This window comes from Podarcis cretensis (assembly GCF_951804945.1).
Source record: "Podarcis cretensis genome assembly, chromosome: 1".
Lineage (NCBI taxonomy): Eukaryota > Metazoa > Chordata > Lepidosauria > Squamata > Lacertidae > Podarcis > Podarcis cretensis.
Window position 1 is genome coordinate 71,492,746 of NC_137170.1, and position 27,616 is coordinate 71,520,361.

The window sequence follows — 27,616 nt, forward strand, 5'->3', positions numbered from 1 at the left end:
CTGGCTTTGGAAGGGTTGTAAACACAACATCCATATCTATCCTATATCTATCCTGTCATTTCTTAGGGAATACTGCATTTTGATGCATTCTTCCCCAAATCAGCTTCGATCTAAACTGAGAATAATAATGGCAAAGCTGCAGTTTAAGCCAGCAATGTATGAGTAGAATAGTACCTTTATTAGGACTAACTTTAACCCCACTAAGTAACGAAGCTTATAAAATTGTAGGCAGCCATGTTACTCCATGAGGAAAAACCCTAAATTCACAGTAGATACCTGTATTAGGATAAGCTAAAACAAAGATGTTCCTGGACACCAACTCCCATCAACCCGATTCATATGGCTTGGATTGGGGATGATGGGAGTTGGAGTTGAGCAGCAGCTGGATAATAACAGGTTCCCCATCCTGGAATTAAAACATCACAAAGTAAGTGACGTTTGGATAAGTTGCTTTGGGTTGCCTTGGGCATGATAAAGTGACTGACAAATGTAATAAATAAATGAATGAATAAATAATAAATGCATTTGTTTTTATAACATACACTCTGGCTTTTGATTCTCCTGCCACAAATATGAAATTATGATGACTTGGGAATTACTTTTGGATTTTGTGAGGCAAGCGAGAAGCAAAATGAGAAATAAGAGGTTTCAAATATCTGTGTTAAATGCAGAAGACAAAAAAGATCTCTGATTGTAAATATTACTGTAAATATGACTTGGAGAGAAATATTCTTCCTGTTCATTGTGTCAGGAGGAAAAGTTCAATGTTACTAGTTGATACAAATTTAAAATGTTTGTTTGAGCAGAGTGGAAGGTTCGACTTTTACCTCAGCCGTGAACTCACTTGGTGGCCTTAGGCAAGACACTATCCTTCATACGAAGTACAGACATAATACTGCCCTGCTTTACAGGATTGTTGTAAGGATTACTGAGATTATGAATGTGAAGTGGATTGAACACTCAAAAGCATTAAGTATGTGCTAAGTTGTTGTCCTCCAGAGCTCTGTTCAACTGCCAACTCTATAAAATGGCCACTGGTTTTGTCCAATCATCCAACTATGTCAGAGCAAAGAATATAACAATTGATATTGATAGTACACAAAGAGTGTGTAAATAGGGGAATAAGGACTAACCGGTCCATGCATATAGGAAGGAGTAATACCTAAAAGTGTACCATCAGTGTTATGTAATGCAGCCTACCTTGTGCCCCCTAAGCTGCCTTGCTGCCCTTAGGCATGAGGGAGGCACAGTCTCATCACAAGTCTTGAAGTCAGGTTCAGCTGCCAGTATGGTGGGCTTCTGTGCATAGACTAGGGTGGCGTAGGGACCATCTTGTCTTTTGCTCCAGGCAGCAAAATGTCTTTGCCAGTGCTGTCTGTGGACCATGTATTTAAAAAAAAAGGGGGGGGGAATAAAAAGTATTCTAGTATCAAATGTGTGCACTTTCAGAAACCATTTTAGAAAAGTCTACTAAGTTGGGCCTACTCCAAACGTTTGGCCTTAGAAACAAGAGCTGAGTAAAATCTAGGTAGCCAGGTAGCTGATTAGTATTTTTCTTCTTACTTCCAGGTGTCAATCAGTCTCTCCACCGCCTCTTCTATACCAACCAAGAAGCCCAACATATCCCCTCAGCGACAGTGAGGATTCCTGCCGCTCCAGTAGTTTGACCAAAGTTTCCGGCTCCAGGGTGCTCCTCAAGGACCGGACTAACTGTGGAGTTACCTTGAGAAGCGCCTCGAGTTCCCCCTCAGACACTGAATCTCCAAATCACCCCCTCAAAACTGTCAGCATTGGCTGCTTGGACAAAAGGCTCTCTCATTTCCAGACTGAAGACCAAAAGGAAGCCTCCAAGGAGACTCAGGATGGAGAAGCTGTAGGCAGCCGCCAGCTTACGCGGAGCACTCTCTCCTTGGGGTCTGCAGTGAACCTCCGGAACCTCTCCCTCAGCAGGGTCAGCGTCCATTCCCAAGCACTTGATATCAGGCAGAAGATATCAGAATGGGAATGTCGGAAAGAACCTTCCCCTAGGATGAGTGTATGCTTGGACAAGAGGGATGTTGGGGACAGGTCAGGCAGTGAGACTTGCCCTAGTATGTTGCCTTCTCCCTGCAGCGAGAAGACATTTGACTACAAAGGGTTCCGGAGGATGAGCAGAACGTTTTCCGAATGCTCCTACCCAGAAACAGAGGAGGAGGAATTCCTGGACAGAGATTCCTGCCACAGGTTTGAAAAGAGGCCGAGCAGGAGTGAGTCGGCAAATGCTTTCTTCAAGGGGAACGCAAGAAAGGAGAGTTCTGCCGTGCTGAACAGAATACAGAAGATTGAGCAGGCTTTAAAAGAACAGCCAGGCAGGGGTCTTCCTCAGTTGCCCAGTAGCTGCTATAGTGTTGACAGAGGAAGAAAAAAGTCTGTGACTTCGGGTATTGTGGAGGACTTGAATGAGAACACAAATGATAGTAAAGCAGGGAGTGTTATTTGTGGGAGTAGTCCAGAGACACCCACAGAGACTGATAAAACTAGTAAAATGCCACAAGGACTCAATGCCACAGTTAGTCCTGTTGGTCCTAAGCTGCTTCCTGAGAACTTGGCGAACACAGCGGTAAACCCTGTGCCCAAGCCCAAACGCACCTTCGAGTATGAAGCTGACAAGAACCATAAAAGTAAACCAAGCAATGGCCTACCTCCTTCACCTCTGGCTGCTGTTCCTCCCCCTCTTCCGTCAACTCCTGCTCCCCCTGTCACCCGGAGGCAGAAAAAAGAGTCACGCTTCCACAGAAAATCCCAAAATAGGTAAAGATGGAAAGCTGCTTGTCATATATTCTCAAGATGCATCTCCTTTTAAGGTCACAATCTCAGCAGATAAGAATGAAAGACAGTCTTAATTAGACTACAGCTTTTGTGTTGTAGAATCATTGCCTCTTGTATCCTGCTAATCAGGGTTTTGCCATTTGCAGCAAAAAAAGGGACATGAATCTTCTAACAGATTCAGCTGCCAGAAGAACTTTTATTTTACCAACAACCACCATGACTAAAAGGAAAAATACAAGTTGTAGTCTCCCATCTGTGGAATTGGAGAGTTCTTAAATAAGGAGCAATTTTGAATGTACATTGTAGGAAGTGCTTTACTGCTTTTATTTTTCTTCACAGTGATCCCATGAAGTAGGCTAAGGCCTTCCAGTGTGTTTCATGGCTGAGGGGATTTGAACCTGGGTCTTCCACCTGCAAACCTAACAATAGTCCCTTGCTGCTATTTACACATCATTTGTGTGATGATGCTGATGCTAATAATAATAATAATAATAATTTTTATTATTATTTATACCCCGCCCATCTGGCTAGCTTTCCCCAGCCACTCTGGGCGGCTTATAGCATATATATGTAAATATAATGTTAGACTTTAAAATTACGGCTAACCACTTTCCTCAATAGCCCTTGGTGTCTGTCTCCAGTGGATCAGCCATACTGGAATCAATTTATACTGACTGACTCTGGCCCAAATGTGCCTTTTTCTTGAGCAGAGAGGATACAGATTCTCTTGGTGTTATGTCTAGGCTGTATGTATTCTGCACTAGAAAAAATAGACAAAACAACAAACTGCAGTAATGTAACCCATGTTCTGCAATCTGTACAAATTACACAAATTAGCTTATTTTGAACAACTTGTTCTGCTTATCCTTATTCTAGTAGAATTTTAGAGATGCCCTCTAGCTACTGATAAGGACACCCAACTTCTTATGAAGAAAACTACCGGTAACAGTATTTAGGATGCTAACACTATAGAGGCCCAGACCCTCAAACTGCAGTAACTCCAGCAGCCATAGAACAAGCCCTCTCAGAGTGCTTCCTTGCACACCACCATAGGATGGAGATGGATCTTCCGCCAAATATTTAATCTCTTATTTCCCAGCAGTGCTGTTACATATTATTCTTTGCCACAGTGTTATTCGCAATGAAGGGCAATGAGCTATGTATCGTGCTAAAACACTTTAGACCACTGGCAATCCTACTTTAGCATTTCCCTCAATGGATTCTGAGATAGACATGAATGTGCATAAACTATTTTCAAAGCCATATGGATTGGAAACATGTATTTTATTTTTTAGAAAGATGATTTGTGATTCTCAGGATGCTGAATTGTAAACCCATTGATGATCTCAGTGCTTGCACAACAGAGCCACATGCAAGTGCTGTCTTGAAGCAATAATCTCTCATGGCCTTATATATGTTGCCTTTGCATAATGTCTCTTTGGTATAGAAAGGAAATGGACACTGATGTGTGTTCCATACTGCTATGGCTGAGAAGTGCAAAAATGTTGAATGAAGCCTGGAATGATGAGCTGCAAGCAGGAAGTTCCGAATAAATCACAGGATGTGGCCAGCAGCTAACAAGTGCCCAGAGGAGAAAGGCAGGATTCACAGGACTTTGGAGAGGTCCAAGGAAACCACAGCTGTTAAGTCAGGAATGGGGAACTTGTGGCCCTTCAGATATTGTTGGACTACAGCTCTGATCATTGACCATGCTGGCTGGGGCTGATAGAAATTGGGAGTCCAACAACATCTGGAGGACCACAAGTTTCTTATCCCTGCCTTAAGTTAAGCGCTATCTGTATGTATAGTATGTATGTATTTTTGTCAATGTATGTTCAGCTCATGGGCTAGCACAAAATATGCAAAACAAGAATGAAAATGTAGTGTAATAATAATAATAATAATAATAATAATAATAATAATAATAATTTATTATTTATACCCCGCCCATCTGGCTGGGTTTCCCCAGCCACTCTGAGCGGCTTCCAACAAAATATTAAAATACAATAGTCCGCCAAACATTAAAAGCTTCCCTAAACAGGGCTGCCTTCAGATGTCTTCTAAAAGTCTGGTAGTTGTTTTTTCTCTTTGGCATCTGGTTGGAGGGCGTTCCACGGGGCAGGTACTGAATCCGTGTTGAAAATCTCATCATGTTGGCTGAAAACCTCAAAAAACTTGTCTTTAATGTTTAACTACCACCAGCTTGGGGTTATGGCAAAATCACAATCTGACAAATCACATGGTTTGTACTTCACAGGTCTGATACATAAGTAATTCAGTATTTTGTGTATTTTCTAAGTGTGGCAAGATAATGTGGATGTATGTTTTTAGATTTGATACAGAGCTAACTTTAACCAACAGTCCAGTCACCAATTTGTTCTTTATGTTTAACCAAACAATTTCATCATAGAATCAGATGCGGTGTGTGTGTGTGTGGGATGGGGGAGACTCAGGAAGGAAGAGTATACCTTAACCCTTGCTAGCATTATGGGTAGCATTCAGCTAAGCTTTACTCAGAACAAGCCCATTAAAATTAATGAACAAGGACTTAGTTAGGTCCATTAATTGTGGTGGGTCTGCCTGAGTAAAACTTAGTTGAATGCCATCCAATATCTGCACTGAGCTTTAAAGCACTGTTAATTAGGCAATCAGAAAATTATCCCTTTACATTTTCTCCACTCTAGAAAATCCTTTGAGTTTGAAGATGCTTCAAGCCTCCAGTCCTTGTACCCTCCCTCCCCAAGTGAGAATGGAACTGAAAGCCAGCACAAGTTTGGATCTAAGAGCACTTTAGAAGAGAATGCCTACGAAGACATTGTAGGTAAGGACCTGTTGCGGCACACAAAATAGCTGCTTGACGTTGAGCAATTGTGGTCAGGCAGTGACTTGTTGAATATGTGTCCTGCTGTACAACAGCAAGAAGCCGTTAAGTGAAGGGTAAATGGGCTGAAACGTCAGAGCAAGCACATTATACGCAGACTGCAGGCAGGAGGTCTTGATTCCTTTAAACCTCACTGAGCAGTCTTATTGGAAACAGATTACTTGGTTAGCCATCACCATGTTTTTCATGGCGTAAATCATTGTTTGTGAAGACTTTGGCTGGGGACCCACTGTGGGCTTAGAGAATATAGAAGGAAAAATAGATGCAGAGCTTGCAGAACTATTAAACAGCAGGGTGGTTCCTGTAGGAGGTGGCTTTTGGCTTATGTTTAGAGGATGTCTGTGTAAACTCATCTGCAGCAGCTACCTTCCTCAGCGCTCATCTGCCAGCTATATTGTTTTTTTGTGACTAAAAGTTCATCCCCGCTGTCCACTTCTAACACCTACAGAGAACAGCAGATTAATATTGCCACCCAAAGAAAATGTCTAACACTTTCATATCTATCTATCTATCTGTATCTATCTATCTATCTATCTATCTATCTATCTATCTATCCATCCATCCAGAGGTGCCAGCTTTGAGAGGGCAGTTGAGGATGCCAACGTCATGTGTGTGATGTCATGCAAGCGATAGCAGGAGGTTGGGACAAACATGGCAGCCACGTGGCTTCAATGGCAGGCGACTCCTCCTTTGTTCCTCCTGGTGCCGCCACGGGTGGGAGGCTGCTTTGGCCCTCCTTCCCCTCCGCTGTAGGAGGAGGAGGAGATGGCCGCTGGAGCTGCAATGTGCTTTGCAGACATGGGAGGGGCGGCCTCTACCCCCCAAATATATGGGGGTCCCTAAAGGGCTCAGCCCCAGGAGCTTGCACCCCTCTATCTATCTATCTATCTATCTATCTATCTATCTATCTATGCACACAAACACTCTTAAGTTTTATATTCTGGATGTGTATACCTATCCTTGTTATTGGTATAAATCATATGAAATATAGGCTAGGAGTGAAGTTTTTAAGAGGATATATAAATGGAAACTGGTGCTTTTAAAATACTGATTAATTGGCACTGGCAGCGACACCTTTCTTTATCTTCCATGCCTTTTTTTCCTTTATGATTTCGTGACTTTTCTGAAGCAGCAATTCCCAAATGCACAAATTTGGGGAATGGCTTTATCTCAGTGGTACAGCACATGTTTTTGCATGTACAAGGTTCTGGGTTAAATTTTTGACATCTCTAGGAAGGGCTGGGAAAGACTCTGCTCTGAAACCTTGGAGAGCCTTCCAGTCAGTGTCAACAATACTAGGCTTGATGGGCCAATGATCTGAACTCATATCAGGAAGTTTCCTATTATCCCAAAACACTGAGTTGAAGCCTCAATTATAAAGAACTATTTATCATTTATAAGTGATACACAGTCCTACCTTGGATTTTGAATGCCATGGCTCCTGAACAAATCGGCTCCTGAACAATTGAAACCTGGAAGTGAGTGTTCCAGTTTTCCAATGATTTTCGGAAGCTAAATGTCTGGCGCGGCTTCCACGGCTTCCAGTTGGCTGCAGGAGCTTTCTGCAGCCAATCAGAAGCCACACTTTGGTTTCTGAACGTTTTGGAAGTCGAACGGACTTCCAGAACGGATTCTGTTCAACTTTCAAGGTACAACTGTATAACTAGAAGTTCTAGACAGAAAGAACTGTTTGAGTGTTATTTGAGCATTAGTTTCTAGCATATTTTATCTTGCCTTGCCATGCCACTCTAAGATGTTTCTAATATAATTGGCTTAAATAGCCAGCTGAGTTACTATATGTAAAAAGTTCCCCTCCCCCAGTTATCAAGACGTGTCCAAGAGTTGTGGAGGCTCTTATTTTTAGGTGATTTCCTATGTCTTCTTTTATTTATTTATAAGATTTCTCACCCACCCTTTACTACAAGATCAAAGAAGGACAAGTAAACTGAATATGCTGCAAGTCTGCCTTCTTTTTAAATGTTACTAATTTAGAATATAAAACTCTGAAAACTTTTCAATCTATCTTCTCACAAGCTGTCTAGAGGGTTGCAGGTGGAATAGTGAGACATGATTTTGTTTAGTTATGCTGTGTGTTTTGGTGCGCTGTGAAGCTTATGCATAGACTTGGGCAGGTCAGTATCTCACAAATAGTTGAGAGAAAACAGACATAAGAGTTATGCTGAATTGGGTAGAGGGTACATTTTAGCCAGCATCCTATTCTCAGCAGTGGCCAAACAACACTTCTGGGGAAGCCAACAACCCCAGCTCCTTGGAGGAAGAGTTGCAGTCCAAAATTACAGATAAATAAATCCACTTTGAATCACTATGTGACTACCAACAGAGCATGAAAGTGCCTGCCACCTTTTTCCCACAATGCCATTGATCACAGTAATTTGGGTGCATGCCTGTTCACAGCATTGTGATTCTTCAAACTGGATTGACAAAGTTTTATTTCTCTTTATTCCAACTTCAAAACCTCTCTTCAGTGTACCAGTATTTTACTAAGAATGTCTGCATGTAAGTGGAGATTCCACCCCTACTTTAACAACCGTCTTACACACAGTGTGAACAATAATCCTTGATCTTTTTCCTAACAAACAAACAAAAAATGACAGTACCATTTGCCAAAATGCTAATAATGATGAATTGATTTATAATGGAATCATTCCCTTTAGTTTTGACTGTGTGACTGTCATTCTTTATGTAGCCAAAACAGCAACAGCAGCACGCAACAGGGAGAAATGATGATTTCTCCCTGTTGTGTGCTGCTGTTGCTGATGATACAGAGTTTGTAGAAGAACACAAATATTTAGAAAACAAATTCTAAGGCTGTGAACCTCAGTAACAGTTGAATACGAGCTGAGCATGTTCAATGGCCGCAGAATGCTGCAATCCTGAACAGCAGCACTCCACAGCAACATTTTATTGCAGCTCCCACTTCTATTTAGTGATAAAACTAGGATCCATAGTAATACATTCATCTTCAATACTGGTATCCTTCCCATTCATGCAAACTTGAAGCCCAAAAAGTTATATTCTAGTATATTTCTTTGAGAGGAATGTGTTTGATTAAAATTCCTTGTTTTTCCTCAGAGGTCTATTAATACTAGGTCTGTAATTAGAAACTCAATGATTTCTTGTTGATATATAACTTATGAAACCATTGAGTCCCATTAAACACACAGTGCATGCACATATATCAGATTGTTCTTCTCGCAGGTATGGAGTTTAAGACTGGGTTTATTATAGCTCTGTGCATTGGTGCACAGATGTCTTATTTCTTTTTTTTTAAAAAAGTAGCAATATATCGTGACTAACTCAGATATGAGAATTGTTCTACTTTGCTTTATTGCAGTATTTAAGGACTGGTTATCTTTTCAGATTATATGGCTGTAACTAGTTAGAATTAATATTATGACAACACCCCTACTGTGGCATGGGAGTGTTGTTTGACTGCGTTTTGAAATTACTTTCCACAGAAATACACAAGGTAACTTACAGTTGTGAAATAAAGTCAATCAAAATTCATTATAAATATAGAAACTTTTAAAATAGTACAAAGCATTAAGAAGATCAAAGTAGCAGACTTACAGTTTAAAAGCACCACATACAGTGGTACTTCGGGATACAAACTTAATTCGTTCTGGAGGTCCATTCTTAACCTGAAACCGTTCTTAACCTGAAGTACCACTTTAGTTAATGGGGCCTTCCGCTGTCACTGTGCCACCAGAGCACAATTTCTGTCCTCATCCTGAGGCAAAGTTCTTAACCTGAGGTACTACTTCCAGGTTAGTGGAGTCTGTAACCTGAAGTGTTTGTAACGTGAGGTACCACTGTAATGGCATGTCTTGTTTTACAAAGGAAAAACTTTTTGAAATGTTTTCACCTGCCTCTGAAAGACAGTGAAGGGATGAAAATGCCGAAGGAGCTGGTCTGGTGATACATTCTGAGGCTCCGCTCTGCATAGTATTTGTTCTAACTGTAAGAGAATTGTCAAATGTGCTAAAACGCTAGCTGCCTTTTATTTTGCTGTCAAACTTTTATTTCTACTGCGATAGTAGCTGATCCTGTGCCTCATTTCCTCTCAGATCAGGGTACCCATGGCCTTGATAACTCACATTATAGCTGGTGAATGTCTTTGATGAGGTGGCAGCTTGACATTTGCCTGACTCTGACCCACACTTTAGCACTGGAATGGTTTGGCATAATTGTGTCAGCGTGTTCTGTCTCAGCCTCCTGAGTTCTTCAGGGAGTCCTGTGAATACAGCTATGACAGAGTTCAGAGAATTAGAGAATTGTAGAGTTGGAAGGGACCAAACCCCCCTTCAATGCAGGAATTAGTTGAAGGTTTTCTTTCTCTTTATTCCCCCTTTGCTCATCGTCCACTCCTACAGCACTTTGTGGCTCCTTTAGATGTGTTTGCCTGGTTCTTGCTGTGTGAGTATTTAGTTCTACCCTATTACTATATTTGAAAATAATGCTGTGTAACTAAGGCACATATTCTTGTCAACTACTATCCACACCTTCATTGTTACTACCAGCGGCGGAGCTAGCCGCTCAGGCACCCGGAGCAGTGCTGTGCACCCAGGGGCGGGGCGGGCAATCTGCCCAGGGGTAGGGTGATCCACACAGTGGTGATTGCGCCCGGCCGGGGGGGGCGGGGGTGATCCGGTGTGGCGGCGTGGCTGGGGGGTGCGATCCCGCAGTATGTATTCTAATTAGAATTACTGTGGGAGGGCAGAATTCATCATGCGAAAGGCTGGGCTGGATGAATCCCAAGCCGGAATTAAGAGTGCCGGAAGAAATATCAACAACCTCAGATATGCAGATGACGCAACCTTGATGGCAGAAGGCGAGGAGGAATTAAAGAACCTTTTAATGAGGGTGAAAGAGGAGAGTGCAAAATATGGTCTGAAGCTCAACATCAAAAAAACTAACATCAAAAAGACTCCTGCTTCTTGGGAGAAAAGCAATGACAAACCTAGACAGCATCTTAAAAAGCAGAGACATCACCTTGCCAACAAAGGTCCGTATAGTTAAAGCTATGGTTTTCCCAGTAGTGATATATGGAAGTGAGAGCTGGACCATAAAGGCTGATCGCCGAAGAATTGATGCTTTTGAATTATGGTGCTGGAGGAGACTCTTCAGAGTCCCTTGGACTGCAAGAAGATTCAAACTATCAATTCTGAAGGAAATCAGCCCTGAGTGCTCACTGGAAGGACAGATCCTAAAGCTGAGGCTCCAATACTTTGGCCACCTCATGAGAAGAGAAGGCTCCCTGGAAAAGACCCTGGTGTTGGGAAAGATGGAGGGCACAAGGAGAAGGGGACAACAGAGGACGAGATGGTTAGACAGTGTTCTCTAGTAGGGATTTTGGATCCAGATCAGACCCTTACAATTCCTGTGGGACTTTACAATAAAACAATCTTTTTAAAAATCCCCACTAGCAATGTTGCATATGAAAATGTGAGTGGAGTAAAACCAATTGTTTCATTTTTTTTGTTTTATATTTGGCCCCATAGTACATGCTAGAGTCAGTCACAAATGCTTGAGCAGAGTCCAGAAGTCTGAGAAGAGCTCGAATTATATACTAAATTAATTGAGAACTTCTTATTGTTTTAAGATTAGCTTGAAATAAAAGGTGATAGCTGCATATGATGACTTTCTGGAAACTCAGCAAGTGAACAGAATAAACGAGCAGCATTCAAAACCCACCATCATTCAACTGATGTCTGAAAGCAAGTTTAAAAGAAGAAGAAAGAATGCTTCTTTCTACCTCAGTAGTATTGCTTTACTGACATTCAAATTTCTGCAAATTCAATCAATTGATTAATAAACTAAAACTCATACGATTAATCAATTAAAATTTCTTTAATAGGGTGACAGCTCTATACACAGTACAAGGAGAGCTTTCCTAAATGACTCTTCTGGAAGTTACTGAACCCAACCATAGTATTCAATTCTTATGAATGCCATCTTGAAAACTGCTCAATAACAATAAAGCAGACCTTCACTGACCTATAATAATTTTGCCACATTTTAAAAATAAATCCTATATTATTATAAATATGGGCTGAAAGTATTTTACTTTCATATTTTTAAATCCTTGATTATCATGATTGAATTTTCAAAGTTTTACTATGGACATGCATCTGCAAATACTGAATTATTCTAGAGAAAATGCTAAAACCCATTGTTTGTAGCCCAGTTCACACAGCACATTCATGTTCAGGGAATATATGTATCGGGAACAGGTGAGACCATGTCTGCTTGCCCTGCCCCTGAGTTCCTTGTGGGGTGGTAACAGATGACTGAGTTTGTCCTTAGGAATATAGGAAGTTCCCTTATACTGAGTCAGACTATTGATCCATCCAGCTCCTTGTGGTTTCTGCTGCTTGGCAGCAGCTGCCCACAGTTTCAGGGAGGAGCCTTTTCTTGCCCTCTCCAGACATGCAGTGAACTTAACCTGGGTGCATGCAAAGCGAGTGCTTTTCTACTAACCTATGGCCATTCCCAAGGCAGCTCCTGTGGCCTTGAGACTGGCAGGACTTTGAACCTGCAATCATTCTTATACAGAGTCCTTGACACTCTTCAAAATACAAAGTTCTCCGGAAATCTGTAACCTGTCTTTTAAGGTGAAGCAGGTTCTTCCCCGTCGCTAAGAATGCAATCTCTTGAACCTAGGGAATTGAAAGTCGCCACTGTTGTCTGCTCACTAGCTTCAACAATGATTCATCTCCCCTGTTTCCAGTCTGCTTGCCAGTGTCAGTCCCAAATCAGCCAGGATTGTGGTTTTGAAGGAGCAGCAGATTGTTCAAGCCTGTCTGCAAGCTCACACCTGCTTGAGAATCGCTATTTGTGTTGCCTAGAAAATGCCTCTAAAGACAGATTTTTTTGAGTTGCAAATCTGTTCTCTTAGTTATAGACTAACGGGCAGAAATGCTTTATGTGCTACATGAAATTCCCTTTGATAAATCCCTGCTTTCAGAGTGCAAAGGAAACATGCTGCTCCAGATAATTATATGAGGAATTCAGTTTTTCTTTTTCTTGGTGCCATTTTTCATTCTTGCCTCACTTCATTCTTGGCTTGCTTAGCTTTGCCTAGACTTGGCTTCCCATCTGCCACGCTTGACAGCCAGTGTGGCAAGACATTTGCTGCACTGAGGGGCTGGCTGCATTCCTCGGAGCTGCACATTGAAGGAGTGCAACCATCACAAACAACTCATCAGTGCTTCAACTCCCCAGCACATTATTCTTTATTTCCCCCAAAGTGTGTTGATTATTTTACCATGGCTTTCATTTGCTCTTACTTTGGACAAAATGTTGCACCATGTTGCCAACAAAACTATTCTGCAGATAAATGCACTGGAAGCGGTAGATTCAGGAATCTAGGAAAGAAAAAAAATTTTTTTTAAAGACAGTTGACCTCCATTAAGGACCTGTGGTTAGAATTCTCATATTGCAAAATGCTGGATTTAAGAGATGTGGTCTTAAACTGAAGTAAAGTCTATACTTTTCCTTCAACACCTGTGGGAGAGTGATTCAAGCCTTGAGACTTCAGTACTTGAAGGATAGCCTCTTCTCATCTGTCCCTACCCAGGCCATGAGGCTATTAGTTGAGGCCCTCTTCCAAGTGCTCCCACAATCTGAGCAGCAGGGAATGGCCTTGAAGGAGAGGACATTTTTGATGGCATCTCTCCAGTTGTGGAATGCCCTCCCTGGAGAGGCTCACCTGGTGCCACCTTTAATATCCTTTTGGCACCCTTCTTTCCCCAGGCCTTTAAAATCTGCTTGTAAACGGCTCAAAAGCTTTTGCAATGATGTCATGATATGGTTTAGCCCTGTTAAGATGATTTTCTGGCTCTCCTCATTTTGATTTTATGATTATGACTGGATTTCTTTTAATCTCTGCTATGTTGTTTGTGGTGGTTTCATAGTGTGCTGTTATGTGACTTTTTCTGCAGGGGACTTCTGTGTTTTTAACTTGTTTGTAACCCATTTGTTAAGGGGAAGATAAATAAATGCAATAGATAAATAATGTGATAAAATGATTCGTCATAGAAGGGGAGGCTCATTTAATTATATTAAAGAATGGATCTTGAATGTTAACTCAAAAAAAATCCCTACAAAAGTTTTCAGTGTCAATGAAATGTCTGCTTGGCATCAGTATAGCAGAATGGGTTTTACCTTTCCAACAGTTTAGAATTTTATTTTCTTACGTTATTTATTTATATACTATTCCTAAGTCTTCAGGTGTCAAACTTATAGGTTTTAATGCTTGCACCCACAGCACTGAACAGTGTAAACCAATCTTCAGTCTTTACTGCATTTAACCCCTTTCCCCCTTGCTGTGTTCCGAGAAAAATCTGCCATCTTAAGCTGCTATTTGTATTAGGAGAAAATACTGTATTGGTGCCATCTCCCCAAAGCAGATAACGGTTTCAGATGAGGGATTTCCTTTAGCACCTTAGTGTGGGTTAAACCACAAAGCCTAAGACTTGCCGATCAGAAGGTTGGCGGTTCGAATCCTCACGACGGGGTGAGCTCCCGTTGCTTGGTCCCTGCTCCTGCCAACCTAGCAGTTTGAAAGCCTGTCAAAGTGCAAGTAGATAAATAGGTGCTGCTCCAGCAGGAAGGGAAACGGCATTTCCATGCGCTGCTCTGGTTTGCCAGAAGCGGCTTTTTCATGCTGGCCACATGACCCGGATGCTGTACACCGGCTCCCTTGGCCAATAAAGCGAGATGAGTGCCACAACCCCAGAGTCGGCCACGACTAGACCTGATGGTCAGGGGTCCCTTTACCTTTACCAGTCAAGGAGAGGGTTACCGGTACATTTCCTTCCTTCTATTTCCAGCTGATGCTGTTTTAAAACCCGCTTGTTAAATGCAAATCACAGCTAATGTCCTGAGCTGACTTCAGTCTCCTGACTTTGTGTCAGTTAGAGTAACTGACATCTGCCGATATTTCCAAATTCCTTTGATCTTCTTTAAGTTACTTTTTTTTTTTTTTTGCACTTGTTACGTTTTGAATTTCTCATTTTTCAGAACTGATTGTGAAACACTAGCTTGTTGTCCTTATTTTTTCTCTGGGTAGTCTCTTCAAGGTATCACCGTAGAATTTATGGCTTCATATTTATACTCCACAAAGGCTGAAATTCCATTAAAATTTATTTGCTGAAAATAGCCAACTAAGTTTCTAAATTATTCTTCATCTGAGCTGGGAGGTATCTTGTCTCCAGAGTTTGTGAGTTCCAGTGCATTCTATACATTTGCATTCCATGCTACTGAGATAATGATCAAGGGCTGCCAATTGAACCATTTTCTATTGCAGCAGCTGCTCAAGGTTTGTCATTAAAACAATCCAAAAATATTGGTTTGTGTGCAGTGCCCTTTAAGGCACTGCCTACACTTTAGATAGTGAAAGTAGCATACCTTAATTAAAAAATAATAATATCTGTAGGTTAGTTTATTCTAAATGAATAAACACTGAGGAAGATCTGTAATTATTTCATTTCTCTGCCACTGACCAGAATTTTTCATTTAAATTCCATTCTTTAGCCCTCTCTGTTAATTTATCAGTCTGGCTAGACTTGCACACAAAGGCATTGCACCTTTCTTTCTCTTGTATTAATTCACACCTGCACACGAGCCAGTATGTCCTCCAGATGTTATTGGACTGCAGCTCCCATCATACCTGACCATTGGCCATGCCAGCTGTGGCTGATGGGAGTTGGAGTCCCTCAAACATGTGGGGGGCACCAAATTGGCTACGGGGTGGGGTGGGGAATCATCCAGTTGCACCAATAGATAGTCGATTCAGGACAGGCAAAAGGAAGAACTTCCCCACGCAACACTTACTTGGAATTTCCTGCCACAAAAGGTAGTTAGATGACTTTAGAAAATGATTAGCAGGGGCAGCCTGTCCTGCTTTGCTGGTGGAGGTGCCTCTGTTCTTCCCCTGCACATGGCTGCAGTGGTTTCTTCCAAGATATTGCCAGAAGAAGCTGCTGCAGCAGGACCCAGTTGGCTGCAGGGGTAGGCAGAGCACCCCCGCAGCTGTCTGCCACCCAAGGTGGCTGCTTCAGCCCACCTCATGATTAGACAAATTAATGGAGGGGGGTTGTTTTTAAAAATTGCCATGATAGCTAAGTGAAACGTGTAGTTTCAGCAGTAACTTGGTGAAAGCAACAGAGGCAGGTGGTTGCCACCGGGCCCTTATTTGTGAACTGCTGGAAACGTTTGGCTGGCTGCTGTTGGGAACAGGATTGTGGACCCTTGATTTGGCCTAGAAGGACTTCTGTGTTCATATAGTTGCTGGTACCAACACATCTCCTGTGTAGTTGAGCCTGGAACAATTATTTAAACCAGGGTGGTCCAGCACCTGGCCTGAGGGCCACATGAAGCCCTCAATGCCTTTTTGGTGGCCCTTGGCAGCAGCATTTGACTCCCACCCCCACAGCCCTCGCACTGCCTTTCCAAAGCTGGGTAAGCAAGGCGCTGGCTTTGGGCAGAAGGAGTGAGAGTTCTGACAGGGTCCTAGAGTCCTCCATTCTCCTACACAAAGCCTAGTTAATGGGTAGGCAAAATAAGACCCGGGGGCCGGATCTGGCCCAATTGCCTTCTATATCCGGCCCGCGGACGGTCCAGAAATCAGCATGTTTTTACATGAGTAGAATGTGTCCTTTTATTTAAAATGCATCTCTGGGTTATTTGTGGGGCCTGCCTGGAGTTTTTACATGAGTAGAATGTGTCCTTTTATTTAAAATGCATCTCTGGGTTATTTGTGGGGCCTGCCTGGAGTTTTTACATGAGTAGAATGTGTGCTTTTATTTAAAATGCATCTCTGGGTTATTTGTGGGACATAGGAATTCGTTCATTATTTTTTTTCATAATATAGTCCAGCCCACCACAAGGTCTGAGGGACAGCGAACCAGCCCCCTGCTGAAAAAGTTTGCTGACCCCTGGCCTAGTTAGTGCTTTCCCAACTTTGGGAATAATGTGAGCCTTCCAGAGCCTCACACCTCCTTTCCAAAGCCCAACCCCTCGCATATCCAACTTTAGGAAGTTAGCATGAGGGCTGAGGGGGCATCACATTTTGGCCTCGCTCTTCTCCACCCCCGCGCATCAAGGCAGTGTGTAGCCTGCATGTTCTGTGTCAAAGTTGGACTGCCCTGATTGGCTAAAAGCCATTGACTAAAGCCTAACTTTCAAAATTATTGAATTCATTACAAAAAAATAAAAATGGGCATGCCTGCAATCAGGCCTAAGGTCAATTTTCTTTATGGGTATGTTTTTATTGACCCATCAAGCTTTCAGATATTTCTTACCTAGTTGAGTGGCCTGCTTTGTGTTTCATATGGAGGTTACCCAATATTTATTTTTATGTAGGAGTAGCATTTCCTTTAGATATTGTAAACGTTTGTAGAAATTGGAAGTGAGAATGTTACATGAATGTTAGTGTGAGGTAACAGCTTCTGCTTGAGTTCATCATGACTATACCTATGCATTTCCCCCTATTTTGCAAAAAGATAATTTGCTCCTTTAACACCTGCGCTATAAGGTGACAGATGATAGATTTACTAAAGCATGTGATAGGGCAATGACATTATTATTTTTACCATTCATTTATTACAATAATCTGTATCCTGCCTTTCTATGCACATGCCCGGTTCACATGATGCTTTAAACCAGGGACGTGGAACCGTTGGCCCTCCAGATATTTTTTTGAACTTCAACTCCCATCAGTCCTAGCAAGCATGGCCAATGGCCTGGGATGATGGGGGTTGTAGTCCAGCGACATCTGGAGGGCTCTGCACCTGGTTTAAAGCCTACTTAAACCAAACTATGGTTTAAAAGGTGATCATGCAGTATGCTGGTGCCTGCTGCTCAAATTGTGGGTGCTCTTGACTCCTTCCTCACTTCTCCTTAGCTGCTGTATCTAAACTGGGGCTTGTGGTTTCTCCAAACTATGAGTGATAACAATAGTAACCAAGATCTGTTCTTGGCTTACTGCTCATGGTTTGTTTGGGCAGGGGGAAAACAAATCAGAAGCCTCGGTTTAAATGTAACCCTAAGGCTTACAATGGCTTAGCTCCTAGCAGCATGACAGGAGCAGGAGTGGGAGAATAACAAAGCACCCATAATTTCAGCAGTGCACACCAAAATGCTCCACATTCACCTTTAAAACTCAGACACTATTCAGCTTTCCAGCTTAAACTGCAGCTAGGCCATTCTTTTTATTAATTCAGATTGAAGCAGATTTTGGGGAAAGCGTGTCAAAATGTAGTATTTCCTAAGAAACAAAAGGATATAGATGGATTTGGGTTGTGGCTGACGTGTGTACATTGCTTCCTAAACCAACAGTGGGAGCGCACTGGATTCAGAGTAAATGGGAGTGTGTTCATAGCCATTGTTTAGTGTAACAATAATTAAACTGACATGCAAACCAAGCCTGAGTGTGCTTAAGGCAGTTGCAAAACAAAACAAAAACCTCTTCCATTATTTTTATTATGACACTCAGTTGTAACTCTCTGATTTGCAATTCTACAAACACATTTCACAAGCGACATTGTCTCATTGAACTCAGTAGGATTTCTGAGCAGTGGTGCAGTTAGGTAATTTTTGACTCTGGATTTAATAATCTTAACACACACACACTCCCACGGTAAATAGCAACGTGTGTTCCTTCATTTCAAAATGTGGTGAGCCAGCCTGCTGTGTTTGGGGCCATTTTGCTCATTCTGCTGAGTTGGGGCCCTGGACACATCCCCCAAAGCCCTGCCCTGATGGCATCCCTACTCCTGAGTAAACACACAGAGGATTGAACTGTTAGTAATCTGCCTGGTTCTCCTGAAAGTAGCTGTGTGTTTAACGCTTTCTTTTACATTCATGAATAAAGCTTGACAGAGCTGTAGGGACTCAGAAAGCAGTCTTGTGAAATCGCTACAGGGAAGAAAAAAAAACACACCACACAGTCTTTCGTAGCCAGAATTTCCTCCAAGTACTTCCAGCTGTACTTGGAAGGATGAGTCACGCTGGAAGCGAAGGAGGTTTTCTACGAGCCTTTTGCTTAGTTCACATGATTATTTTTTTATTTTACATTCCTATCTGTTTTTCTTTCCTTAAAAAAAATTGTTAAGGAGATTCACCCAAGGAAAATCCGTACGAGGATGTGGAACTAAAAGCCCGTAATGCAGGCCGAAAATCCCAGCAGTTCTCAGAAAGTTCCCTAGATACTTTGCACAGGATGTGGACTCCGCAGGACAGGAAGTACACAACACCTCCACAGGTAATACAGCATGTCCTAAAGAGGGCTGGGCTATGCTCAGACCTTGTGTTTAGATGTGAATGTGTTTTATTTGTTTGTTTGCAAAAGAACTAGCCACAGGAGCAGAGCTAGGAAAAGGGATACTAATTGTAAATGAACTTGATGAAACCAAAAAAGGTTATTAGAAAGGAAGTAGAATCCTTTTAGATGTTTGCTGTAGAAAAAAGGAAGCTTTAAGTTTATATACATTTGCTGTAAACATGCACTTAAATTCTGTGATGCTATTTGATACTTTATACAGTTATAAAGTTTGTTACCCTTTGCTAAAGTTAGTAAGTCGCAGAATGAGTCACTGTATGTTCTGTCAGTTTCAATAGAAGATAGGCAAAGCTCTGGGTGTTGTTGTTTTTTTAACCTGAATTATTATGACTTGTCAACTCAGGCTTTATATCTAATCTACTAAAAATAGTGTTAAAACAATGAATGGGGAAATGGCAAGGCACAGCAAGATTTTCCTTAGACAGATAACTGCTTTAGCTCCTCATCTCCCAAACCAATGTTGCCTCTTATATGACAGTCATGCTGGTCCTGTATGGATGTATGTTAAATGCCTCATTGGGTTTAGTGTACTTTACTTCTTGAAAAAAAATAACTGAAAACAGAGGACATTATTTCCAAATGCCTTTGATAAAATTATGTAAGGGTTTGTAATGTTTATGACATAATAGCCTACAGTAAAAACCTTGACGTATGTGGAATGTCAAATTAATTTTGAATCAGTGGGCTTTAGTTCTGAATTCACTTATTGATTATAAATGGGCTTGTGTATTTGTTTTGTTCAAAATAGATTTTTAAATGTCTGATTTTGTTTTATAAAAATGAACACTATCTTTCATGAATTTGGATTACTGTTGTTAAAGATATTCTGTGTGTGAGTGTCTGAGTGCTGATTGGATTACATGATCAACTAGTTCTTTCCAATACTGTATTAGGAATTTAGAACTTGTGTTTGTGCTGAAGCAAATGAATCGAGTGGGTTATTATTAAACAACTACATAAACTTATTATTTGTATCTCACACAAAAGAGCAGAAGACATAAGACCTTTTTACACAGATTCTCTTTTGTATGACAAATGGGCGTTTGAAAATTTCCATCTACCTGCTAGCCCATAGTTCCTCCCTTGGCGCTTACAGATTATTAGAATGCAATATATAATGTACAATACAATAAAAACAATCAGAGACAGAAACAAACTTCACCACTGGAGAGAATAAAATCAGTAACTTTTAGCAAATTGCAAATGCTTTCCTAAAAAGAAACTTGTTACCAGCTTCCCCCAAAGTGATTGTGTTAAGCAAGTAGACTTCCTACAGTAACTATCTTCCTAACCTCAGATGACAGGGACATGTGGAACATATTTTTGCATCAGTCTGAGTGCAGTCCCCAGATCTTTCCTCAAGGAAACATTTTAATGGAATGATATTGCAGTTCCTGACCACTCAAAAGCGCAGTATCTCCCCTGATGATAATCACTGCTATTACGGTTGTGTGGAATATCCCCTTGCATTCACGTGCCATTTTCTGATTTTGTTTATTAAATTTGCTGTAAACATTGGGGGGGGGGGTTCAATTTTTATTTATTGATTTGGGAGGCTCACTGGGACAAAGTCTGAGCCAGACAAGTAAAAAAGAGAAACACCTGCATTGATGTGTATATACATAGCTGAGGCACAGAGCCAAAATGCTTTCCTAGCAACAAATTAGAATCCCATAGCATGGCCTGAGTTCCATAGTGTTACATGGGGCATACTTAACTCCAGTTATTCGAGCAGATACCTTCCCCTGTGGTGTGTCGGCGTCTTGGAGATAGGTGAAAATGCTTAGGCTCATTTCAATGGTTTATTCCAGACCTTAACTCTGAGGCCATAAAGCTCAGGTTTTTTTTTTTTTATCTTGGGTCTTAAACAGAGAAATGTGGGGAGAAAGGAACTCTCTTCAGAAGTTACCTGCCATGCATTCTGAGAATATGCAGAGGCCACATATGCTTGCTTTGCCCCAACATAATAACATAATGATGTCATGCAAGAGTCTATGAATGTTTCACTGAATGCATGTAGCTTTCCCATCAGATCTTCTGCTCAGTTAGCCAAGATTTGGGGTAGAAGTGGCAGGGATAGAGGCATTTGGGGTGGGGCTGGAATGACCTGCTCTTCCCTCTATGCATTCTTGGAATGCATGAAGAGCAACTTCTGAGTGGACTAGAGTCTCTATTAGCGTGAGAAAGGTGAATTTCATCCTATTAAGAAAGGGATTGCAAATAAAACTGTCAATATTGTGGCTTTTATACGTATCTATGCCAACCTAGCAGTTCGAAAGCACGTCAAAGTGCTTAAATAGGTAGATAGGCACGTCAAAGTAGATAAATAGGTACCACTCTGGTGGGAAGGTAAATGGTGTTTCTGTGCGCTGCTCTGGTTTCACCAGAAGCGGCTTAGTCATGCTGGCCACATGACCCGGAAAAACTGTCTGTGGAAAAACGTTGGTTCCCTCAGCCAGTAAAGCGAGATGACCACCACAACCCCAGAGGCATTTGTGACTTAACTGTCAGGGGTCCTTTACCTTTTTTATGGCGCAACCACACTGTGTAGGATTCTAGTCACTGGACCTAAAAAAAATGGCATAGAAAAGGGCAAATGATCAGGAGTGTAGGGTAACTCCACTCTAAGTAAATGTTTTGTTTACAGCCAGTTTAGGATAAAGATGAGTAAAGTGGGGGCACGATACAGGTTTATAAAATTATGCATGGTGTGACAAAAGTTGATAGAGAGAGGTTTCTCTTCCTCTTCCTCTTCCTCTTATAACACAACCTGGGCTCATGAATAGTGGGAGATTATGATATACAAAAGGAAGTACTCTTCAGACAGAATTATTAATATATGTTTAGTGGGAGGGAAGAAAGACTCTGTATTGTCATATCTAAAAAGGAAGAGATGAAAAATTATTCTAGCTGTGCAATCCTGACCATATTTACTGTGAAGTAAGCCCCACTGTGTTCAGTGGGATTTGTTTCCATGCAGGTGTTCATAGAATTGCAGCCTAGAGCAGTCAATTGCCAAGTACTGAGAGTTCTGTGGAAGACATCCCCAGTTAAAGATTACAAGCCAAGAGAGTGATGGGACTAGAAGGGCTAATGTTCTGAGCTGGTATAAGGCAGCTCATTATACTAATGGCAGAATGTAGTCTTTTTCAATGAAAAGGGCAATTTTGTCTCTCTGACCAACAATCTCTCCTTATTTACTGTTCACTGAAGCTCATTTGAGATCTTTCTGCTAATTATATTAAAAATTCAGTCAAGGCCCGGCATGGCTGGACTTTGCCGGAATAACTGTGTTTGTATGGGTGGAATTTGTTTTTCCTCCAAAATGATATTGTAGAGCTGGAAAAGGCAGCCAAAATGATCAGGGGGATAGAGTAACTCAAAACAAATGAAGCTTACAATATTTGGAGGCTACTGAATTTTTTAAAAAAGGGGGGGGTAAGGGGGAGCATAAAAAAGTGTGTAAAATTATGCATGGAGTAGATAAAGTGGACAGACGGAAGTATTTCTCCATCAGTCAAAATTCTGGAGCCCAGAGTCATCCAGTTAAGCGAAATGGTAGGCAATTCAAGACTGACAAAAGTAAGTACTTCTTCATAAAGCACATAGTTAAACTATGGAAATCACTTCAACAGGATGTGGTGATGGCCACCTACGGATGGCTCCAAAAAGGAACATAAGGCTATCATTGGGTACTAGACAAAATGGCTACACACCATTTCCAAGATCAGAGGCAGGGTGCCCCTGAATACCTGTGCCTGCAGATTATGAGCAGGCGAGTACTACTGCTGTCATGTCCTGCTTATGGTCTTCTCATGGGCACCTGGTTGGCCAATGTGTGAAACACAATGCTGGATTAGATAAGCCTGTGGTCTGATCCCACAGGGCTCTTCTTACTTTCTTATGCCTACTTCTTAGCTACCTTCAAAGCCCAGCAGCCAGTCACTAAGAATCGGAAACTGGTCAGAAAGGAGAAGCCATCGTGTACCACGGTTACCCAAGAGACACAGTCATGATGACATGCTGCTGCTGGCCCAGCTTGGCATTCCCTCCTCTCCATCCAGCCTGAATGAAGACAGTTTGAGTACTACCAGCGAACTTCTTTCCACACGCAGAGCCCGGAGGGTGCCAAAGGTAACTACTACAAATCGGTCATGATGTTGCTTTTTCTTACCCTTGGTGTAATATCCCAAATTTAGTACAAAATTAAGTATTGTTGCTGGAGGCAGTGTGCCCTTGAATGCCAGTTGCTGAGATTCACAACTGGACAAAGTGCTATTGCTCTCAGGTTGTGTTTTTCGTTTCCCCATAGTCCTGATCTAGCAGGGCTCTTCTTATGTTCTTCTATCTATCTATCTTTCTATCTATCTTTCTATCTATCTATCTATCTATCTATCATCTATCTATCTATCTATATCTATCTACTATCATCTATTTATCTGTCATCTATCTATCTATCTATCTATCTATCTATCTATCTATCTCTATCTATTTATCTATCTATCATCTATCGTCCCTTCCCTTCCCTTCTCTGTCTGTCATCTATCTATCTATCTATCTATCTATCTATCTATCTATCTATCATCTATCGTCCCTTCCCTTCCCTTCCCTTCTCTGTCTGTCATCTATCTATCTATCTATCTATCTATCTATCTATCTATCTATCTAATCTATCATCTATCTCTATGCTCAACAATGCATATGGGAATACCTGGGTTGTGGGGTGGGGTGGGGTGGGAAAATCCCTGAGTTGTTTTTTTTGTGCTGCAGCAACCAACTTCAGACTGAAAGGTAAAAGCACTAAAACAGGCATTGCTTACACATGTGGTGTAAAGCACATGTATATCCATGTAACACCTGCCGTGGCCATGTGGCCTTCTAGCTCTCAATAAAGGGAAAACAACTGCATGAAATATCCACAAAGACATCTGAGCCACAAGTTATGTTGTTGGCACAGTGGGTGTCTGCCTTCACCACTCCATTTCTGGAAAAGATTTTTTAGGTGCATGTGTGAAAAAGGGCAATTACACGTTTTCCCTTAATCTCTGCAAACTGGTGCATTGCTCTGTTTTGCTTAAATTATAATGTGAGTAGCAGTTGACCTGCTGCTATTTATAATCCATGGTTTGTGCCTAAAGTTTTTTGTTTTTGTTTGTCATGGTGGTTCCCAAGGAAATCGCAACTGATCCAACATGGGTCCTATTGTTTATATCTGGGCAATTCAGATAGCTGCGTCATGGCAGATTTGAAACAAGCCTCAATTAAAGTTAAGCTCTTGCAACTTGGTAAAAAACTTACAAATCTAAGAAGGAGATGGAATAATTATCTGGTAGTATGAGCAGTTAGAATGAACAACAGCATATTTATTTATAATGATAAATGTAGCATTTTCCTTATATGTTTAACTCTTTCCTGTGCAGTTGTGTTTAGTAAATTCTTAACAGAACTTCCCCTCCCTCTCTTCTCCCTGTTCTGGGTTTCTCCCAAACCATTTGGAGCAGATTTGGAGAGGGCAGAGGGTTTGCTAACATATCCTGTGCATTGCATACTGCCCTCACCCACACACTTTTTTTAATTCTCCATCCTTATTAGAGTTCAAGTGCTGATTTGACAGAGGCTAATGGTTCTCCTCTTCTTTTACAGCTTGTACAAAGGATCAATTCTATCTATAGTGCAAAGAGAGGGAAAAAAAGATTGAAGAAGCTTTCAATGTCCAATATTGAAACAGCATCACTGAGAGGTATATCATGAAATCCGTTTTAGCACCCATCTTTCATTACAGAAGTCACTTTTACACTGATATACTGTATAATAAATAAACAGATAAAGCTGCATGGTGAGGTGCTTGTTCCTAAGCACAAACTAGGGAATTGCAGCCAATTAGGGGTCCCTGGTGTGCATCCTTCAGCATTTAGGAATGCCCATTTGCTTTTCACATTTCCACATTTAGTGCAAGAGATACTAGGGAAACGTGGCCATAGCTGCAACAAACCTGATTGCTATATAAAGTGTGAAACGGCTCTCAATGTTTCCTGGAAGGTGCCAGCTAATTTCTGCAGAACTGAAGTGCACAAATGTGCTCATGGTGAAGCCACATTGGCCACTGATTTATTCCTGTCAACTTGTTGCATATGCAACAATGTGAAAGTAAAACCAATTAATAAAACTGGATCCTGTGTGCATATTCTTTCCAAATAAATGTTTTTAATATTTGCTATGGTCTGTGCATCTCATGTGCATCTTTGTATGTGCATGTGATCATGTATGCCAGTGTGTGTGTGCCAGGGTAGCAGAAGTAATGAGAGTTCCTAATGGTTCTGCCCTATGAGATGTACCACTCCAACACCAAGACATGAAAACATAGAGGGCTTAGGAAGATGTCTTGTACTAAGTGAAGCCATTGGTCCACTCACTTTGACTGGCAGCAGCAGTCCAGGGTTTCAGACAGGGTGCAATGTGGGAGACTGAACCTAGGACCTTCTGCATATAACGCAGATGCCTATCTGCTGACCTAAGGCCCTTCCCTTATATCTAGATCTGAACTTAGCCTTGCTACTGCTTGCTGCTGGCTCCCTGCCCTTGACACATAGCTGTTGGCCTGCTTAAGTGCAGCCACATGCTGTGAATGTGTCGCCAGCCTAGCTACCAGTATGCCCACTTACCCAAGTGGGCATTCATCACAGAATTAATTCATGTTATTCATACAGATTTCTGACTACTTAAGCTTTTAAAGTGTCCCCCTTGACTTCTCTGAGGTGTTACAATCTCTTTTCAGTAAAAAGAATTTGAATGGGAAAGTGTCAAACTAGTTGAATGGGAAAGTGTCAAGCAGCCTGGAAATTACTTTTTTCTTAAAGATTTCCATAATCATGAAACACCGCTTGACCATGTATTTTCATTGCAGGACATAAGGACACACATTATTTTTATTATTATTTTGCTAACTTTAAGAGCAAACCTGAATTTTCCTTCTGATAATAGAATCATTCTCTCTATTTCAGATGAAAATAGTGAGAGTGAGAGTGATTCGGATGACAGGTTTAAAGGTGAGAGGCTCAGCATTCCTTATCTTTTAGTTGCTATACAATCCAATGAAATTAAATGGGAGACAAGGTGTACATCTCCCCCTTACCACATCCCATTCCATCTCTGACAGCAGATGCACGTGAGAGTGGCGATGGAGCAGCAGTGGCATGCGATCAGGGGTCAGCAAACTTTTTCATCAGGGGGCTGGTCCACTGTCCCTCAGACCTTGTGGGGGGGCCGGACTATTTTTTTTTTTTTTGGGGGGGGGGAATGAACGAATTTCTATGCCCCACAAATAAGCCAGAGATGCATTTTAAATAAAAGGACACATTCTACTCATGTAAAAACACGCTGATTCCCGGACCGTCCGCAGGCTGGATTTAGAAGGCGATTGGGCCGGATCTGGCCCCCGGGCCTTAATTTGCCTACCCATGCCACTAGGTGCTGGCAGCACTGTGTTCACTTGGATGGGACAGGGTGGCAGCAAGGTCAGGGAATGGCAGCAGCATTCTATAGGTGCATCCTGGCTGCTACTGCCAACTTGGAGCTCTCCGGACTTTGCTATTGCCCTAGTGCTCCTGTCGCTGCTGGCTGAGCATCATTACAAACGATGCTGCTCGTCTCTGAGGGTCCCCTGAGCCTAAGAATCGGCCTTTGGAGAGGTGGTACATTGGGGGTGCAGTAAGGAAGAAGCAGGGAAGCCGTTTCATTGTCTTTAGGATGTTTGCATTTGACTAAAGTAATTATTCTCATGCAAGGCCTTGTATCAAGGATTGGTAACCCCCAGCCTTCCATGATAGTCTTGAACTGCAACTCCTGCCATTCCTGACCATTGGCCATGCTAGCTGAGGATGATGGGAGTTCGAGCCCAACGGCATCTGTAGGGCCACAGGTTTCCCAATCCCTGCATGTAGCCAATAAGAATATAATAAGTGGTGGTCATTGTGATGGACAATTGTAACACTACGTTTCCTAAATGCTTAAAGCACTTTGTAGATATGTTATATCAGTAATCATTATCTATAGCAAGCCTATATAATATGCCAGTACTGTCATCACCCTATTATAGATTGGCGGCAGTAGGCATTTAAGGTGAAAGCTACCCAATACAGTTCTTCCCAGCTTGGAGCACCTGCTCAGAACCAGCATTTTCTGCAGCTTATCTTCTTTTTACAGTTTTTTTTGAGCATGGAGAAAATTAATTAAGGTGCACTAAATGCAAAGCTTCATATAAAGGAATGGGTTTTTTAAAAAATAAGAAGAAATATGGTGGATATGACTATCACTTAAAAATCCTTTAAAGACAGTAATAATAATGATGATGAAATGATTGTGAAATTGCTGGGCACAGTTTCTCTTCTCCTTAGCCGTCTTTGCTGCTTTTGCTTTCTAGCAGTCTGGTGCATCTCAGTCTTTGTCTGGCCAGTAAATCTGTTTTTATGGACTTATTTCCCAGCTAGTGCCAGAATCTGCTTTTATTCCATTGAATTTCCTGGCTTTAGGTTGATACAGATTACTGTGGTAATCTGAGGTGC

General features: G+C 41.6%; 1 protein-coding gene across 6 annotated transcripts in view; it reads left to right on the forward strand.

The window, feature by feature from the left end:
* The window catches only part of DENND2B (DENN domain containing 2B), a 106,949-nt gene that overhangs the window by 46,439 nt on the left and 32,894 nt on the right, over positions 1 to 27,616 (forward strand). For 3 of the 6 annotated variants that reach the window (XM_079965908.1, XM_079965907.1, XM_079965909.1), the window contains exons 3-8: positions 1,570 to 2,790; positions 5,493 to 5,629; positions 18,829 to 18,977; positions 22,974 to 23,189; positions 24,699 to 24,795; positions 26,057 to 26,101. In XM_079965908.1, the coding sequence (XP_079822034.1) occupies positions 1,570 to 2,790; positions 5,493 to 5,629; positions 18,829 to 18,977; positions 22,974 to 23,189; positions 24,699 to 24,795; positions 26,057 to 26,101 (1,865 nt within the window). Of the gene's footprint in view, positions 1 to 1,569; positions 2,791 to 5,492; positions 5,630 to 15,985; positions 16,007 to 18,828; positions 18,978 to 22,973; positions 23,190 to 24,698; positions 24,796 to 26,056; positions 26,102 to 27,616 lie in introns of those variants that run through there. The other 3 variants (XM_079965910.1, XM_079965911.1, XM_079965912.1) reach the window with 2 other exon arrangements.